The sequence below is a fragment of the Panthera onca genome, chromosome A1 (genome assembly GCF_046562875.1).
Source record: "Panthera onca isolate mPanOnc1 chromosome A1, mPanOnc1 haplotype 2, whole genome shotgun sequence".
In the NCBI taxonomy this organism is placed as follows: domain Eukaryota; kingdom Metazoa; phylum Chordata; class Mammalia; order Carnivora; family Felidae; genus Panthera; species Panthera onca.
In genome coordinates this window covers 118,055,370-118,073,820 of record NC_138339.1, presented here as the reverse complement: position 1 = coordinate 118,073,820, position 18,451 = coordinate 118,055,370, and the positions used below count along the sequence as shown (strand labels likewise).

At 39.3% G+C, this 18,451-nt stretch overlaps 1 protein-coding gene across 5 annotated transcripts in view; it reads right to left on the bottom strand.

Annotated features, from left to right (window-relative positions):
• Positions 1-18,451, bottom strand: part of PRELID2 (PRELI domain containing 2) — a 68,004-nt gene that overhangs the window by 44,973 nt on the left and 4,580 nt on the right. The window contains exons 2-7 of one of the 5 annotated variants that reach the window (XM_078449948.2): positions 17,737-17,806; positions 16,297-16,388; positions 15,994-16,063; positions 9,050-9,107; positions 6,657-6,730; positions 3,853-4,013 (exon numbers count right to left, since the gene is read on the bottom strand). In XM_078449948.2, the coding sequence (XP_078306074.1) occupies positions 3,853-4,013; positions 6,657-6,730; positions 9,050-9,095 (281 nt within the window). In that variant the 5' untranslated portion in view covers positions 9,096-9,107; positions 15,994-16,063; positions 16,297-16,388; positions 17,737-17,806. The remainder of the gene's footprint in view (positions 1-3,852; positions 4,014-6,656; positions 6,731-9,049; positions 9,108-15,993; positions 16,064-16,296; positions 16,389-17,736; positions 17,807-18,451) is intronic. The other 4 variants (XM_078449947.2, XM_078449950.2, XM_078449951.2 and 1 more) reach the window with 4 other exon arrangements.

Sequence of the window (18,451 nt, the reverse complement as noted above, 5' to 3'; positions counted from 1 at the left end):
AAATAGAGGCTAAAACAAGACGGATGAAAGACTTTTGTTTTCTACATAAAATCAGATAATTCTGTCCTTTTACTACTCCCATGAACAAAAAAAACAAAAAACAAAAAAACTCCTCTATTCTCTGGCCACAGCTTTTATACTTAATCCCAAACATCTATGTTTATGTGAAGCTCTTGCCTTGGGGAAGGCTGAGGAAAACAAACTACGGGGTAGTTCCAGGCAAACCCACCCCAGATGCTAATAAGATGTGGCATTCACACTCATTCAGTGTGGGGCTGGAGGATTTCAGAATTATCACTCAAGGACCAAAATTATGAGGAATGGTAATGATTTGCACAAGTGATGGGGCTGCAGAATGGATGTGAGATTTGGGAGTTCTAGTTATTTGAACTTGAGAGTCTTACTATCTCCATTAAAATGACAAGTGAACAAAAACTTCAAATCATACAGAATAACAAAAAACAGTAAATTATCCTCTGAAATCAGAGCAATAATCACTATTATCCTCTGAAATCACAGCAATAATCACTATTAACACCTGGTGCGTGTTATATTTTGCTTTTGTTTTTAAACCTATCTCAAAGAAATTATTTCTCACCCATTATTGACAAAAAAATTTTAAAGGTGTGTTAACTTTTGGCTATAGGGAAATGACCTCTCACCATAAACTTCACCCTTTTAAAGTGTACAACTCATTGTTTTTGGTTTATTCAAAGTCATGCAACCCATCAACCATCAACACTAGTTCTGGAATATTCTCATCACCTCAAAAAGAAACTCCATACCCATTAGTAGTCACTGCCCACTCTTTTCCTCGTTGCCCATGGCAACCATTAATCTATTTTCCATCCTTGTTGATTTACCAATTCTGAAAATTTCAAATAAAATGACTCCTACGATATGTAGCCTTTTGTAACTGGCTTCTTCCACTTAGCATAATGTTTTCAAGCTTCACCCAAGTTATAGCATGGGTCAGAATTTCTTTCATTTTTATGGCTGAATAATATTCCATGTATAAGTATACCACAATTGGTTATATATTCATCAAGTGATGGACATTTGGTTTCCACATTCTGCCTATTATGAATAACGGTGCTAGAAACACTCCTGTATAAGTTTTTGTGTTTTCACAAAACACGTATGTTTTCAATATTGTACAGAATTGCTGGGTCAAGTGGTAACTCTGTTTCTTTTCTGAGGCACTGAAAAACTGGTTTCCATAACAGCTGTACCACTCACATCCCTATCAGTGCTGTGTGGGGTTCGGCTTTCTCCCCACCCTTTCCAACACTTGTTACCATGTATCTTCTTTATTACAGCCATCCTAGCCATCAAGCCACACTTGAAGTGGTATCTCATTGTGATTTTGATTTGGACTTCTGGATGAATAACGATGTTGAACACCTTTTGATGCACCTGTTGACCATCAACCTACATTTCTGGAGGAGTATCTACTCAAAGTTTTTGCCCATGTTTTAGTTAGACTTTTTTAAGATTCAAGTATAATTAACATACAGTGTTAGATTAGTTTCAGGTGTACAATATGATTCAACAATTCTATATGTTACTCAGTGCTCATCACAATAAGTATACACTCTCATGTATTATGGATATATATATTACCGGATATATGGTTTACAAGTATCTTCTCCCATTCTCTGGAGTGTCTTTTGACCTTCTTGACAGTCCTTTGAAGCACAAAAGTTTTTAATTTTGATGTCAATTTCACCTATTTTGTCTTTTGTTGCTTGGACTGTGGGGTCACATCTAAGAGATCACTACCTAATCCAAGATCATAAACATTTTTGCCTATGTTTTCTCCTAAAAGTTTTATAGCCTTAACTCTCATTTAGGTCTTTGATCCATTTTCAATTAACTTTGTATTTTTTGTGAGACAGAAATCAAACTTAATGCTTTCGTTTGTGGCTATCCAGTTGTGACAGCACCAATTTTTGAGGAGAATATTCTTTCCTCATGGAATAGTCTTGGCATATAGCTTTTTAAAATCCTCCTTAAAGGTTCTATAGCTTGATGGTGGCCCTGGTTCCACAACTGTGTCAAAACTCTTTGAAATGTACGTTTAGAACAATAAAATTATTGTATGTAAATAACACACTCAATAAACGTAACAACTTTCACATATAGGACAAATAAGGGATCACATACTTCACAAATACTATACTATCTATAATAAAGACAAACTGGAAACCATCTGAACCTCTATCAAAAAAAATATTTAAACAGATGTAGAACAATCACAGGATTGAATACCATGCAACAGTACAATGGAATAAGCTAGGTTTTATATATATTAAATGGATAAAGTTCTGTTAAGCAAAAAAGATTAGTGTACAATGGCTGACACGGAATGAAAGCAACTATGCAAAAAAAGACATACAAAACCAGGCTATACAGGCTCTGTGAATATACATGTAGTACCTAATGGTATCTCTTAAAAGTCTGGAAGAATACTTAGTACACTGATAACACTCGCTGCCTCTGGAGAGAGCAAACAGGCCCCAAGACTGAACAGGGTGATCAGAAAGGAGTTGACAAAAATGAAGTATTGGGACCTCATCAAAATAAAAAGCTTCTGCACAGCAAAGGAAACAATCAGCAAAACTAAAAGGCAATCGACAGAATGGGAGAAGATATTTGCAAATGACATATCAGATAAAGGGTTAGTATCCAAAATCTATAAAGAATTTATCAAACTCAACACCCAAAAAACAAATCATCTAGTGAAGAAATGGGCAAAAGACATGAATAGACACTTCTCCAAAGAAGACATCCAGATGGCCAAATGACATGTGAAAAAGTGCTCAACATCACTCATCATCTGGGAAATACAAATCAAAACCACAATGAGGTACCACCTGACACCTGTCAGAATGGCTAACATTAACAACTCAGGCAACAACAGATGTTGGCAAGGATGCGGAGAAAGAGAATCTCTTTTGCACTGCTGGTGGGAATACAAGCTGGTGCAACCACTCTAGAAAACAGCATGGAGGTTCCTCAAAAAGTTAAAAATAAAACTACCCCATGACCCAGCAAATGCACTACTAGGCATTTACCCAAGGGATACAGTGTACTGTTTTGAAGGGACACATGCCAACAACAGCCAAAGTATGGAAAGAGCCCAAATGTCCATCGATGGATGAATGGTTAAAGATGTGATATATATATATATATATATATATATATATATATATATATATACACACACACACACACAATGGAGTATTACTCAGCAATCAAAAAGAATGAAATCTTGCCATTTGCAACTATGTGGATGGAACTAAAGGGTATTATGCTAAGCAAAATTAGTCAGAGAAAGACAAATATCATATGGCTTTACTCCTATGAGGACTTGAAGATACAAAACAGATGAACATAAGGGAAGGGAAGCAAAAATAAAAACATGGACGGGGACAAAACATAAGAGACTTTTAAATATAGAGAACAAACAGAGGGTTACTGGAGGGGTTGTGGGAGGGGGGATGGCTAATGGGTAAAGGGCTTAAGGAATATTCTCCTGAAATCATTGTTGCACCATGTGCTAACTAATTGGAAGTAAATTATAAAAAATAAATTATAGAGGGAAAAAAAAGGCAAGGAGTTGAATGCTGCTATTTTCCCCCATAGAGAAATCTACTTATTAACTACTTGTGTGGTTACAGATTAATAATGTGTAACTTATGTAGTTGTAAACAGAGGTTGTAAGTATGCAATCAAAACTTTTTAATGTATGAGCTCATATGTGCATCCCTGCACCCAATACACACACACACACGCGCGCACGCGCACACACACACACACACACACACACACACACACAGGGGGTCTTACCAGTTTGGATTTTCCACACTTTCCCGGAAGACAGACTCTTCCTTCATGGATGCATACTGTGTCCATGTAAGACAGTGACTCCGTATAGCCATGTTTCTTTCCTGAGGATTGAGCCACGATTCCTCTTCCAACTGGATACTAGGTACCTTTAAAATGCTCACCTGTCCAACAGAGAGTGGGTGGCTTTCTCAAATGAGGAAGGCTACAGAAGGACGGAGTCCAGAGTTGCTTTTAGTCTTGGATAATTAAGAGGACAAGTGATCCTGATATACAAATGATGGCTCACCAATGGCTGTGACTTCTTGATAATCAAACATACCATGACCTTACTAAATGCTGGTGAGGACATGCAAATGACCCAGGATTTATGCGAGCTGTATAGTCTCTGGCCTGATTTCCCTAACTGCTAAACACTAAGCAAATTATCAGCCTCCTTCGTGTCTCCTCCAGGGCTGGTTATGGCCTTCTTAAATTGATGGACACTAATTGGGCCCACTTATGGGCTCACATGCAAGACAGTATCAGATAAAATATTTTCTTCATTTTAAACTCTGTCCAATACCTTGAAATGTATGTTTTCTGAGGTGGAGGAGACATGGGAAACTACAAAGGCAGCACTGTACAAGTCAGAGGTGTCCTTAAATTATTTAAGAATTGAGATACAAGACAAAGTTGAATGTCTTTTTAAATAATAGATTCAAAGGGTGTATATAGGGCAAAGGCAGGGTATAAACCCTGTAGAAAAAGCCAGTCATAATTTGTTGTATTCACTGCAACACATTTTAGCATCTGGAAAATAAAGTTCTTTTTTACTGTCGTATCAGCCTTCTTTCCTCCAAAGAATATGACAGAATCTTAATCCAGGATAAGGAAGTGATAGAAGCCATCACTCTTTCTAATACAGCAAACAAGCACAGCAATATCATCTGCAAGCTAACTGGCTTCTACATCACCAAAGGAATCACTTCTGGGTAGAAATAATGATCTGAGACATTTTAAGAAGTGCACATCAAGATGTTCTCCTCTTGGGGCGCCTGGGTGGCTTGGTCGGTTAAGCGTCCGACTTCGGCTCAGGTCATGATCTCGCGGTCCGTGAGTTCGAGCCCAGCATCGGGCTCTGTGCTGACAGCTCAGAGCCTGGAGCCTGTTTCAGATTCTGTGTTTCCCTCTCTCTCTGCCCCTCCCCTGTTCATGCTCTGTCTCTCTCTGTGTCAAAAATAAATAAACATTAAAAAAAAAAAAAAAAAAAGATGTTCTCCTCTTATTTCCTAATGACTCAAAAAGGACTCTTGTCGGGGCTCCTGGGTGGCTCGGTCGGTTAAGTGTCTGACTTCGGCTCAGGTCATGATCTCGCGGTTTGTGAGTTCGAGCCCCGCATCGGGCTCTGTGCTGACAGCTCAGAGCCTGGAGCCTGTTTCGGATTCTCTGTCTCCCTCTCTCTCTGCCCCTCCCCTGTTCACATGCTGTCTCTCTCTGTCTCAAAAATAAATAAACGTTAAAAAGGACTCTTGTCAATAATCCCTCCATGATTCAAGCAATGTTATTAAAAATTCCCGCTTACCTTTGCCAACAATCACCAGAGTGCTTAAGGATTTCAAAGAGAGAAAACAACTTGCTATCATGAAGATTTCAACATCACCACCATTACTTTACAGAAATACACACAAAAAGACTTACAGAGAGCACTGAGAAGATTATAGTCCCTGAAATAACTGTATTCTCTGACAGTGACATAGAATCTGAAGCTTTTATCTTCCTTGCTGAAGATGAGACTAAATATTTACCATCTGTTTACTTCTGATCATTCTTATCTAAGAGTCTTATCTAACCACAGACAGATGAGAAAACATGGTCACTTCCTGCAAAATGTCCAAGACATCTTTAAAATAATTGTAGACCCTCTGGAAAACAGTGTGGAGGTTCCTCAAAAAATTAAAAATAGACCTACCCTATGACCCAGCAGTAGCAATGCTAGGAATTTACCCAAGGGATACAGGAGTACTGATGCATAGGGGCACTTGTACCCCAATGTTTATAGCAGCACTCTCAACAATAGCCAAATTATGGAAAGAGCCTAAATGTCCACCAACTGATGAATGGATAAAGAAATTGTGGTTTATATACACAATGGAGTACTACATGGCAATGAGAAAGAATGAAATATGGCCCTTTGTAGCAACGTGGATGGAACTGGAGAGTGTGATGCTAAGTGAAATAAGCCATACAGAGAAAGACAGATACCATATGGTTTCACTCTTATGTGGATCCTGAGAAACTTAACAGAAACCCATGGGGGAGGGGAAGGAAAAAAAAAAAAAAAAAAGAGGTTAGAGTGGGAGACAGCCAAAGCATAAGAGACTCATAAAAACTGAGAACAAACTGAGGGTTGATGGGGGTGTGAGGGAGGGGAGGGTGGGTGATGGGTAGTGAGGAGGGCACCTGTTGGGATGAGCACTGGGTGTTGTAAGGAAACCAATTTGACAATAAATTTCATATATTGAAAAAAAAATAAAAAATAAAATAAAATAAAATAAAATAAAATAATTGTAGACCATCTCTATGTCCACTAAGAGCCCTCCACAAAAGAGAAGCAGAAACAGGAGGGGGAAAAAAAAACTATCTCCCGTGGCATCTGCCAAAACTGAGGTTAGGTATGAGAGTGCTTTCTTCCTCTGAGGAGCTGTGAGGTCCAACTGGGAAAGTTCTAACACGCCTGGACATCAGAAAATGCCATCTCTTTCCAGGACTGTGTGAAAATCACCCAGTGTCACACCAAATCTGATTAAATTTTAAAATGAATTTACCTTCCTTAAAATTTCTGGAACCACATTCTGACAGACTGCAATCCTCTTTCTATAGATGATCCCTGTTGACACATCTAGAAACAGAAAATTTTTACACTCAAAAAATGTTTTAAGGATATGTACTCCTATCCTAATGTCAACAAAACTTTTCATTTTGATGTCAGTTTTCTCTATGTAGAATTCCTAGAGAAAAATGTTTAACTCAAAACTCAGTATCCCTGACCACTTTTCTGGGCCAAATCATTCCAAATACACTTATCTGTAATCAAGGAATAAGGGTGAGGCAGCTACTCACTCTGCATGCTCTAAAGTCAGAGAGAAGGAATCACAAACTGTTCACTGCTCTGGATTATCAATGTCAACACTCCAATGACAAGGGCCAATGAGACTTCTGCTCAAGTCCAATACAGATGTTTTCACAAGAATATGGAGAATCTGATTCTGCCACATTCTGCACCAAACATGTTTTCAAGCACAGATTTCTAGGTACACAATGTAAACCTACAATTAATTATATTAGCCATAGTCTTCACTTATAAAGAAACAGATTCCCTGTGACTGGCACTACTCTGTTTTGGAACAGAGTTTCCAAAAATGTAAAAAGCACACAATAAATGTGAATTAAGAAAAGGGGAGTCCAAGTCATAGAAAAAAATAAACTCTGAAGTATTGTCTTTTGGCCTGTAAATTACTGTGACTCAGCCAAGCTCCTGCAGGGTTTCTCAAATCTCTGGCTATAATAGCCCGGACAGTGCAAACATCCAGACTGCCCAGAAGCCACTGACAGGGTGAGGAGTGGGTTTGTCTCCTGCCCACTGGCCTTCCTTCAGCCAGCTTATCCAATGTTTGCAGCACACCCACTTAAAATGGATTAGCCACTCCTGCAGGCAACGATGCTCCCGTCAATGGTAGAAATCATAATTAATGTTCCTATACCACTTTGGAATACACATATTGTTCTTTCATTTGATCTTCATAACAACCTAAAGCAGGATTAATATTATTTTCCCATTTAATAAGCGAAGAAACAGAGCCTCGAAGAAGTTAGGTCATGCAGGGAGTAACAAAATCAAGGCTTGAAACCAGATTTCTCTGATGCCCCATCACAAGTTTCTCTCACACTGAGTGCAGACACATGAAAAAAATGTTTTTTAAAATCTATTAATAGAGTATGGACACAAAGAAAATACCTTCACAAGCAAAAGACAGTTTTTGTGTTTACCAAGCACAGAGAAGACTTCAGAGTCACGTAACAAACAGTGGCATCTCACACATTTTCTCAGAAGGCTCAAGAGCGTGTCAGAAGTGGGCCTGGGTGTCTCCAAATGTTTACACACTGATTATGTGCCTCACCAGAACTTCCTATGTGGCCCAGTTCTCAAGTCCAGGCAATGAAAGTGAAAAATTATTCCAGAGAAATACAAATGACAGAGAGCAGTGGAGACTCCTACGCTCTAGTCTAGGGGTGAATAAACCTTTCCTGTAAAAGGCCAAATGGTAAATATTTTATGCTTTATGGTATGAACAGTCTTGTTGCAACAACTTAACTCTGCTCTTGTCGCCAAGAAGAAGCCATAGAAGATATGTAAACAAGTGGGCACGGCTGTATGTCAATAAAACTTTATTCACAAATTCAAGCAGGACAAGCAAAGCTTGCCCACCCCTGCGCTGGTCAATATGGAATCATATTCTATAATATAATCACTTTACAATCACATCTTACATACATGCTACTAATCACAAATGTTTTGTCGTATATACAATGATACATGAATATATTATAGGGATATAGTCATGTGACCTTGGGCAATTTATTTAACCTCTCAGTACCTTGATTTCTTCATACATTAAAAGGCAGTAATAATAATACATATCCCAAACATTATTCTGCAGATTAAAGGAGTTAATAAGAGTGCCTGGCCTGGCACATATTAAATGCTCAGAAATGTTGGCTGTTACTATTGTCATCAGTCATTAATTGAGTGACAAAAGCATATTAAACAAGGCTTCTACTGCTGCTTTAAATGCTGGGTACTCTTCTCTGTCACCTCAAATACAGAAATACACCTGTTCTCATATCTGTTTAAAAGGTAATAGGCTGGGGCGCCGGGGTGGCTCACTCAGTTAAGCGTCTGACTCTTATCTCAGCTCAGGTCATGATCTCACAGTTTCTGAGTTCAAGCCCCACATCCGGATCTGCGCTGACAGTGTGGAGACTGCTTAGGATTCCCTCTCTCTCCCTCTCTCTGCCCTTCTCCCATTCACTCTGTCTCTCTCTCAAAATAAAAAATAAACTTAAAAAAAGAAAAACAGGCTACACACACACACACCTTGACAAACATCACTATTACTTAATGATCATCACTGAAGTGAGGTATATTCAGAGAACTTACCTCTTTTTTCCTCCACAGTTATTACAGAGATGACATTTTTATCCATGGGGTTGGGATACTAAATGAAAACACATAAAGAAGAATTACCATTCATCCTTCACCAAAATGAATTACCTCACAGTAACCACAGTTATTTGCAGGAACGGTAAATATTTTCCAAGCAACTCTAAGGCCAGTTTTCAATCAAGGCCCTTCATTGTACTACTTCGGCCTAGATAAGTAAGAAGCTATCATGAATTGAACTTGTATAAATCCAGGGGAAACCTTTAGATCCAACACAGCCCTGGGCAGAGAAGGAAGGGTTATGTTAATCTAATTAATAAGTATTACTATTAGTATGGAACCAGCCTGGCCTAAATGAAGAGTGTCCTTTGTAGCAGGCACTGTGCTACATGCTTTACTCACTTACACGTTCTTGTTTATTTTTTTAAGTTTATTTATTTCGAGAGGGGGGTTGGTGGGGGGATGGGTGCAGAGAGAGAGAGAGAGAGAAAGAGAGAATGCCCAGCAGGCTCCATGCTGTCAGCATGGAGCCTGCCGTGGGGCTCGATCTCACAAACCATGAGATTGTGACCTGAGCCAAAATCAAGAGTTGGATGCTCAACTGACTGAGCCACCCAGGTGCCCCTACATAACTTTGTTTAAATCCCAAAACAGCTTCTCTGCTGTGGCTGGGTCATATGTTATCATTACTTCATCTGCCAGAAATGGAAACTGGATAAAGGTTAGAGTTTAGGGTCACCCAGCTAGTTAGTGGGAGAGGCGTGAAATTAAACCAGGCCTAATACACAGTGAACCTTCCACTATGATTGGGTACCACTGCCTGGCAGCTGGTTTAGCATCAGAGGAAAATAATCAGAAGTAGTCTACTCCAGGTGCTCAATGATCATTTATCTATTAATTCCCCAGAAAGACAATTTGGATAAAAGAAGGCTGGAAAAAGCTATCATTTTTGTCACAGGCAGTTTACATACATTATTTCATTTTAATTCTCAAAACAATACCATGAGGTAAATGCTGCTATTTCCCTTTCACATGTGAAAAATAAGGCCCGGATAAACTAAATAATCTGCTCAAAATCACCCAGCTAGTTAGCACTGAGATTATAATCTACCCACAGATATTTTCTATTGCCTTCTAAACCTGCCTACCTAACCTACCCTTGAATGACCTCAGAATTACTCAAATCCAACCCTTTCTATTGCTCAGGTGCAAAGAGAAAGACTTCAGGGGTGAAAGGACTTCCCCATAAGACAAGGGGGCCCCTGGTCCAAGCCTGCAGAGCACTCCTTGGGCTCTTTGCCCAAAGACTTACACTGCTTCATCATGTGATCAAACCTGCAAAAAAAATGACAGGAAGTCTTATCCAAGACATCAATAAGTGCGGAAAGGGAAGGAGAGCAGTGAAAAGGCTGAAGAGCAGGAAAAGAGGGGCCTTCCACTTGATGAGCTTCAAGTCTCTGGAACCCCAGGAAATGGTATATGTTACCCAGGGTGTGGGTCTCCCATATCTCACACAGGTACCTGCATGCACACGTGTGGGGCGGGGGGGGGGGGGGGGGGGGGGGGGGAGGGAGTTGGCTGACTGATTGATTTCAGAGAAAAGGGTCCATTACCTACATTATTAAAGATATCTGTGGCCCCAAAAGACACTGGATGAGAACAGAGACTCTATGAGAACAGGAATATGATCTATTTCAGTCACTCCTGTAACTCTACCACTAGCACAGTGTATGACATATAGTAGGCACTCAATAAATTTTTGCTGAATGAATGAATGATTAGGAAGATGAACCTCGCTCCCTAGGGGGCCAATTTAGAAAATAAACCTTATTTTGTTTGGAGAATTATCTATGAAGAGAACAGATGATCAGTTCTCTCTGGTCAGCCCTCAGTAGCCTTGACACTTCATCATGCCCATCCTGGCAACTGCAATCTTGATGAGTAGTCAAAAAAACTGATTTTTAAGTATTCATTCATTCATTCACTCATTCATTCATTTTTGCTCCAGAAAAAAAAGGCTCAAAATTATGGCCACTGCTTTCTTGAAGTTTAACTTTCAGATAGTGTCCACTAGGTAGGGTCAAGTTTAGCTATTCTGTTCCTTGCAAGGGGCCTCACTTACAGAGCACCCCTCAAGCAAGGAAGGTGTCTGAGCCTCACACAGATCCCTTGAATTGTGTGTTTGTGTGTGTGAATAGAAACTTTTGTGCCAAGATAAAATGAAAGTCTGAAAGTATTTCCTTGACTAGTCCTAGTTTGTTCGTTTTGCATTCATCAATACACCCTGAATGAATATTACAAATACACTGTAAGTTGTAGGAAGATTACTAAATTATGGAGGAGATCTGAAATGTAACCACCAGAGGAGGAGACTGATAAAAGCTTTCAAGTTCTAATTACTTCACTAAATTATCAGTAAAATTCCCAAAGAATATGAACACAGAAACTTCACACTTTAACATAATTCTAAGATTTTCTTATTAAACCAAAGAGCATTGACTGAAACAATAGTGAAAATTCTTCATTTAAGAGGTTTTGAGTACCTACCATGCCAGGCACTGTTCTAGGCACTGAGGATATAGTAATGAAATAAAATTGCAGCCTCTTCAGAGTTTACATGTTAGTTGGGGAAACAAACAAGAAAAAAATAAACATATCAGGAGAAACTAAATCAAACTAAGGGATAATAGGGAGATGAGAAATTGTGGAAAGGTGTCATAAAATACTTAAGGGTCACTCAACAGACAATGCTTGTAAATAACAAGTAAAATGAAGGTTTTATTAGCCAAACACAAGAGATCCTGAATGGGAAAAGAAATGAGAGGTTTGTTTACAATAACTAAATACCCTGACGTGAAAGGCATATATTTTAACTTTTTTAAAATGAAAGATTTATTATGTTGAGGCTCCCCCTATCTGGCATTACTTGAAATGATCTGACGCCACCTTGTGGTAACTTGAATATTCATGATTTAATTCACGAACATTTTTCTGAACTCCAGTTCACAAGGGGTTGAGAGAGGGAACGCTCTCAAAGACGGTCATCAACAGGAATGCCAATTCGGGAAGGCAGGAAGCAGTGGACAGGTTTCTCTGGACATTTTTTCCAATGCGGTGTGACACTGGAACGGATCAAGCTAGGTCAGGATTAAGACCATCAAAGACTTACTGAGTATGCACTGTTCTACTATGCCCACGCCTGTATTAGAGGCTGCCATATGTATTATCTCAGTTAGTACTTCCCGAAGCGAGTAAACCAATCAACAACTATTAAGATAAGGAGTCCCTGCATGAAAAGCACAATGGCAATGGCATAAACAGGGTCACACGGATTTTCCAATCCCCACTCCACGCTAGGGACTCTCATGGAAGCAAAGTGGTGTGAACACCCAGGTATCTGCCCAAAATGCGTGCCATCTCTGAACCTGGCTCAGTGGATCATAAGCTGCAGTGGCACAAAAATAATTACCACATGGGGGGCTGTGTACAGTCACCACATGTGCCATATATTCTGGCTGACTTAAGGGATCTTCCAAGGTATACTTCACTTCATTTTGAACTTACTCATGAGTTTACTTTCTTTACCAAATGTGTAAACTAACTCCTTTTCCTTTTCCTGAGATACAAATCTATTGCAAATACCACAGTCTAACAAGGGTAAAATGGAGACTCTTCTACATTGTCATATACCTTGCTTTCAATACTTTTTACACAGCAATGGGTAAGAGGCCTAAATAAGTAAATAAATAAAAGGTTAGAGGCAAAAAACTGCAAAATACTGGGTAAAAAAAGAAAATACACATTAAGACAAACACAGAGCTATGAAAAGTGAGAGGCCAAAAAATGGAGTCCATCCAGTTACAGGAATTAACAGTCACTATATTTGTGGGAAGAGTTTCATGACGATATGGTTATTTACCTTTCTTACTTACAAGGGAAAATTATACAAGCTTTCATAAAGCCTACTGTTAAGAGTAAGGACTTTTTAAAATACCAACCTTCCAAAGGCTCAGAAGTTAATGCCTGCCTTTTATAATACCCCCTCCCAAAAAAGAGTCAATGACCTCCAAAGGAGCCATTGTGTACCAACTTCTAAATGGCATCCAAGAGAGCACAAGGAAGCAACTCAGCGACAGAGCTGTATTAGTCCTACAAAGGCCAAGAGGACCTAAAATAAGTCTGTATGTTAACATTTCTGTTTCATAAGCATTATGAGAATCTTTGCTCCTCAGGCTGCTTCCAAACATCCACATGCAAAGCAGGGGAGCTGCAGAAAAGAGATGTGGCATTTTAGTTAAACAAAAACATCACCAGGGACTGTGCCAAGTTTCCTTTATGACCTACATACAATAGTCTATCTTAGAGGAAAGCAAAGTTGATTTTATACAAAGATCAAATGAATCATCGATTAGTCAAAATTTCAATGTTCAAGGACAAAACATTTTTAAGTCAATAAATTTCTGAATGCTTGTGCATGGGCCTTTCAGGACAATGGGATGATGAAGCAGAAAGAACAAAGGACAAGCAGACACACAGCCCATGATGCTGCCGTCTCTGGAGCCGGGGTGATGGACCACCAGAGGACACGCAAGGCCGTTCTGCCTGGGCCAACGACGTCACATCACCTTTCTTCATTCAAAAATGTCCTAATAATTGGCAATGACACAGTGAAGTTTCTTTGACAGAAATAGCTTATAATTGTGACACAAAGGAAAAGCCTCGTATCTCAACATCAAATGCATACATAAACCAGATGCATTTAAAGATAAAAAGTCTACAAAATAACCGACCAGTACTCTTTCAAAAGTGCCAGGGTCGGTCCGGAAATTTAAAAAAATAGAGGATCTGTGCCACACTGGGGGAGACTAAGACAGGACAACTAAATACAATGTGGGATCCTGGACTGACTCCTAGACTGGAAAAAATGCTATTAGTTGACTACTGCCAAATCTGAATAAAGTCTGTAGATCAGTTAACATTTTATCGATGCTAATTCCCTGGCTTTAAAAACTATACAGTGGTTTGGGGAAGCTGGGTAAAGGCTACCCTGGAATTCTTTGTTTTGCAACATTTTTTAAGTCAAATTACAGTTGAGCCTTGAACAACAGGGGTTTGTACAGTGTGGGGCCACTTCCATGTGGGTTTTTTTTCCAATCAGGACAGTACTGTAAATGCATTTTCTCTTCTTATGCCTTTCTCAACATTTTTTTCTCTAGCTCTCCAACCATCAAAATACAGTATATAATATATATATAACATACAAGATATGTGTTAATTGACTGTTCATTTCATCTGTAAGGTTTACAGTCAACAGCAGGCTACTAGTAGTTAAATTTGGGGGGGGGGGGTCTAAAGTCACATAGATGCAGATTTTCAACTGTGTGGGGGCCAGTGTCCCTAAACATCATGTTGTTTAGAGTCAACTGTATTTCTAAATGAAAACTTAAGAAATAAAAAACAAAGTTAAAATGAAAATACAGACTGTTGGAAACAATTGAGTTTTAAAACCCCAGAGACTTCAGTCTGAAACCCATCTGTGAGAGTCTTGGGCAAAATGCTTTAATCTCAGCCTGCCTTAGTTTCTCCATCTGTGAAAATAGGGGGAAAAATCCATCTCAGAGAGTTGTCACAGAAATTAAAGGGAACAATTTTATGTAAAGTGTAACACCTGGCATCATGCAGGTTCTCAATAAACAGTAGCAGTTTCTTGCTGATGAAGAATGAAAGGCTACATTTTTTAAAACTCAGTTTCAGGACTTCAGTGCTTATCTTGCAATTTACTGTGGTGTGGTATTAAAGCATACTCCTAGTATCCATCTGCAAACTAAATATATGTCGGTGATGATTTAACAGTCATTAGAGGGGCACCTGGGTGGCTCAGTCAGTTGAGCGTCCGACTTTGGCTCAGGTCATGAGCTCGCGGTCCGTGAGTTCGAGCCCCGCGTCAGGCTCTGTGCTGACAGCTCAGAGCCTGGAGCCTGTTGCAGATTCTGTGTCTCCTTCTCTCACTGACCCTTCCCTATTCATGCTCTGTCTCTGTCTCAAAAATAAAAAAACGTTAAAAAAAATTAAAAAAAAAAAAAAAAAGAATCATTAGAACAGGGGCACCTGGCTCAGTCGGCTGAGCATCCGACTTTGGCTCGAGCCCCACATCGGGCTCTGTGCTGACAGCTCAGAGCCTGGAGCCTGCTTCGCATTCTGTGTCTCCTCTCTCTCTCTGCCCCTCTCCGACTCACACTCTGTCTCTCTCAAAAATAAACATAAAAAAAAAAGTTTTAATAAATAAATAAAATAAAAATCATTAAAAGATATTTCTTTTCCTAGAATAAAACTTCAAAGCTCATGCTTTCCCAATTCAGAGTCCATGTGACAAGAACTCCTGACAATCCCTCCCTACTAGCATTAGGGAAGGCATTGAGTCCGGAAAGTACTAGAGAGTACTGACATTTTTGAAAAGGCAACAAAGTCTTTCTAAGCACTCTAAAAGCTCTCATAGATTAATAATTAAAAATGGGGTGCCTGGTTGGCTCAGTCAGTGGAGTGTGTGATCTCAGGGTTGTGAGTTCGACCCCATGGTGGGTGTCGAGATTACTTAAAAATAAAATATTATTTAAAAAGATAGGATCCTTTCCTCACACTCTGTATCTGTAACATGACCCTGAGAAAGCATTTATCACAAAAATTAATGTATTTCCTCTGTCCCCTTGAGGGCTGGGGCCATGTTTTATTTATCTCATCTCCTAGAGGCAAAAAGATGCACAAACTTACTATAAGTGCCCATTAGTAGACCTAGGAAAAGTTTTACTACCAGTACTTTAACAGTTAAGAATCATCCTACCTTTTATAAACTTATTAAGCCACAACCACCAATAGGGAAGTTTCCAAGTACAGTTTATGATTTAAATAACATTTAAAAAACAAGTCAGAATTCAAATGTGCACCTTTATTCCTGTTCTTTCTTCTCTTTATTACTCCAAGTTGGTAAAGGTTTCTGCAGACTACTCCTCTCAGCTTTTTATTTTCAGGTTCATGGAATAAATGTAAGAAATTATTATTGTTAGTATTACTCTCAAGATTTTTAACAAGTACTGTACTTCAAAAGCACCTACTGTGTGCCAATGCATGCAACTATGTGTGTTATCCTCTTAATTTCCCCCAACAATTCCAGAACACAGTGACTATTATCTTACTCTGGAGATGAGGAAACCGAGGCATAGAAAAAGAGCTGACTTGCCCAAACTCACACAGCTAGAAGCACTCGGTCCCCCCGGCTGATGTCAGAGCCCGTACTCTTCCTGTTTGCACCATTCTGCTTCGTGTCGTACCTAATCTTCTTCTAGGAGAATTGAGGATAGGAAGATAAAAGAAAGACTATTACAGCGTAAGTAAAAAGATAAACAACCATTATGTTAAACGAGGCTTATCATTCATCAAAACATGGGTTTTGGAAATATGGGTTTACCCCAAGTATTTCAGGAGCTCTGCAGGAAGAGATGTTCTACACAACTAAGTGTCAGATTTGCAAGGGAGAAAAGACAGGATCAGAAATGGAAACATTATTAATTGCCCAATCAACTTTCTACTCTAAATGGAAATAGCCATTCATAAATCGCCTTTATGAGTGTAAGGGTAAACACTCAAACCATTTGTTCAGCACATCAGGCTCCTGGCGAGAATAAACAAAACCTGAGGCCGCTGTGTTGAAGCAAAGAAATTATTTTGATCTGTCCATTTTATTACAATACCCTAAGTAAGGACATGTTACTGAGACCCACAACAACTTCAGTGTGAAATCACATAGGGCCAAATTCCTGAATAGTGCATTTCCTTATCCACTCAGCAAGGATTTGGTGAGCACCTACTATGTTCCAGGATCTCTTTAGGTACTTGTGATGCATGAGGAATAAATGGTAGAGTGTAAGCCCATGAACCTCACACTCTATTCACAATGATTCTTTGGCCTACAGCACAGAAAGAAAATTAACCTGAACAACTCTATAGTACAAAAAACTCTTAATGTCTCTGGCCTTATTTGAGAATAAACAAGAAAATCCAGTCAACACAAAGGCCCTCTGGGTCCTTTTTAATAACTTTAAGTTTCAAATACACAAAACTGAACAAGTGTTTGAATCTAGCTGGTGAACCCAAGCTCAGTAAACAGACTGGCGTGAGCTTGTTAGAGATGAGTGAGCTTCTAGACTGCTACACTCATCCATGCAACTTTGTGTTCTCTTTGTAGCTGGTTTTAAATAAAGAAAAGGAAACAGGTATAAGTGATAAGACCTAGAAAGGTAAGAGATCATACAAAGAAAGAAACCTAAATACACTATCAGGCACACTGACAATATACCTCATTGAAACTACAGTTTAGCATCTGATAAATAAACCATTTTGGGTTTCATAGCATACCTACATAAGAGTTCATTGGGAAACACTATATTCTATGAACAAAGAGTACTCTGCGGTGTTTGTTTTCAAGGTACCACTTAGCTTTGAAAGCATGTAGCTAATATTTTGCCTGTGGTATCCAACAGGCAGGTGTAAGAAGAGCAAACATTCCTCAGGTTTTAAAAATAGTAGTATATTATAACTTGGAAGGCAAGTCCTAACATACCAAAAGACGTAGATCAGTAGACTCTATTTAAAATAGAACATTCTCAGTGCTGAAGCAGCTTCAAACATACCATTGTGAAAAATCAGATTAAATGCTTCCCAGAGATCCTCATATGATTGTCCCTTCTGCCAAGTGCCTTCCTTTGAAAAAAAAATACATACAGACTAAAAGAAATATAAAAGTATGTTTAGCCAAAAAGATCATTCTTACTATCTTACACTTGTAAAAAGCTAACGCTTGTCAGACTGTTACACATTTGATCCTCACAACACTCCTAGGAGATAGGTGGTAAGGTACATGGCATTGCTGTTTCACAGATATGAAATTAAGACAGCAGGTTTGCTGTATAGAGTTGTGCATGTTGCTCACTGCACAAGGTCTTCCAATCTAGCAGGCCGGTGGGCACAGGGCTACAGCCACCTAGAGGAAGGAGTGCTGAGACAGAACAGGCACCAGACTTGGGCCCCCACACCCAGGAAATGGCTAAGAAGCCACAATAACCCAGTCTTCTAGCAATGTCTGCAGGTGCTGCTTGCCATCAGAAACTAAGGCCAAATGCCAGAAGCCCCAAGCTCCAAACAAGCCCATGACCCAGTTTTCAGCGAGTCTGATCCAGTTCAGACACTGTGCTAACTTTCCAGCACCAAAAGTGATGGACACTCCCCTGTGAAAACCCAACCACCTGAGCCAAGATAGACCCAGTGATGAATTTCCACTGAGTTTTCCCCTTATTATAATACTAAAAATCACCCAGGGATAGGAACTTAACACGCTAATTAGACACG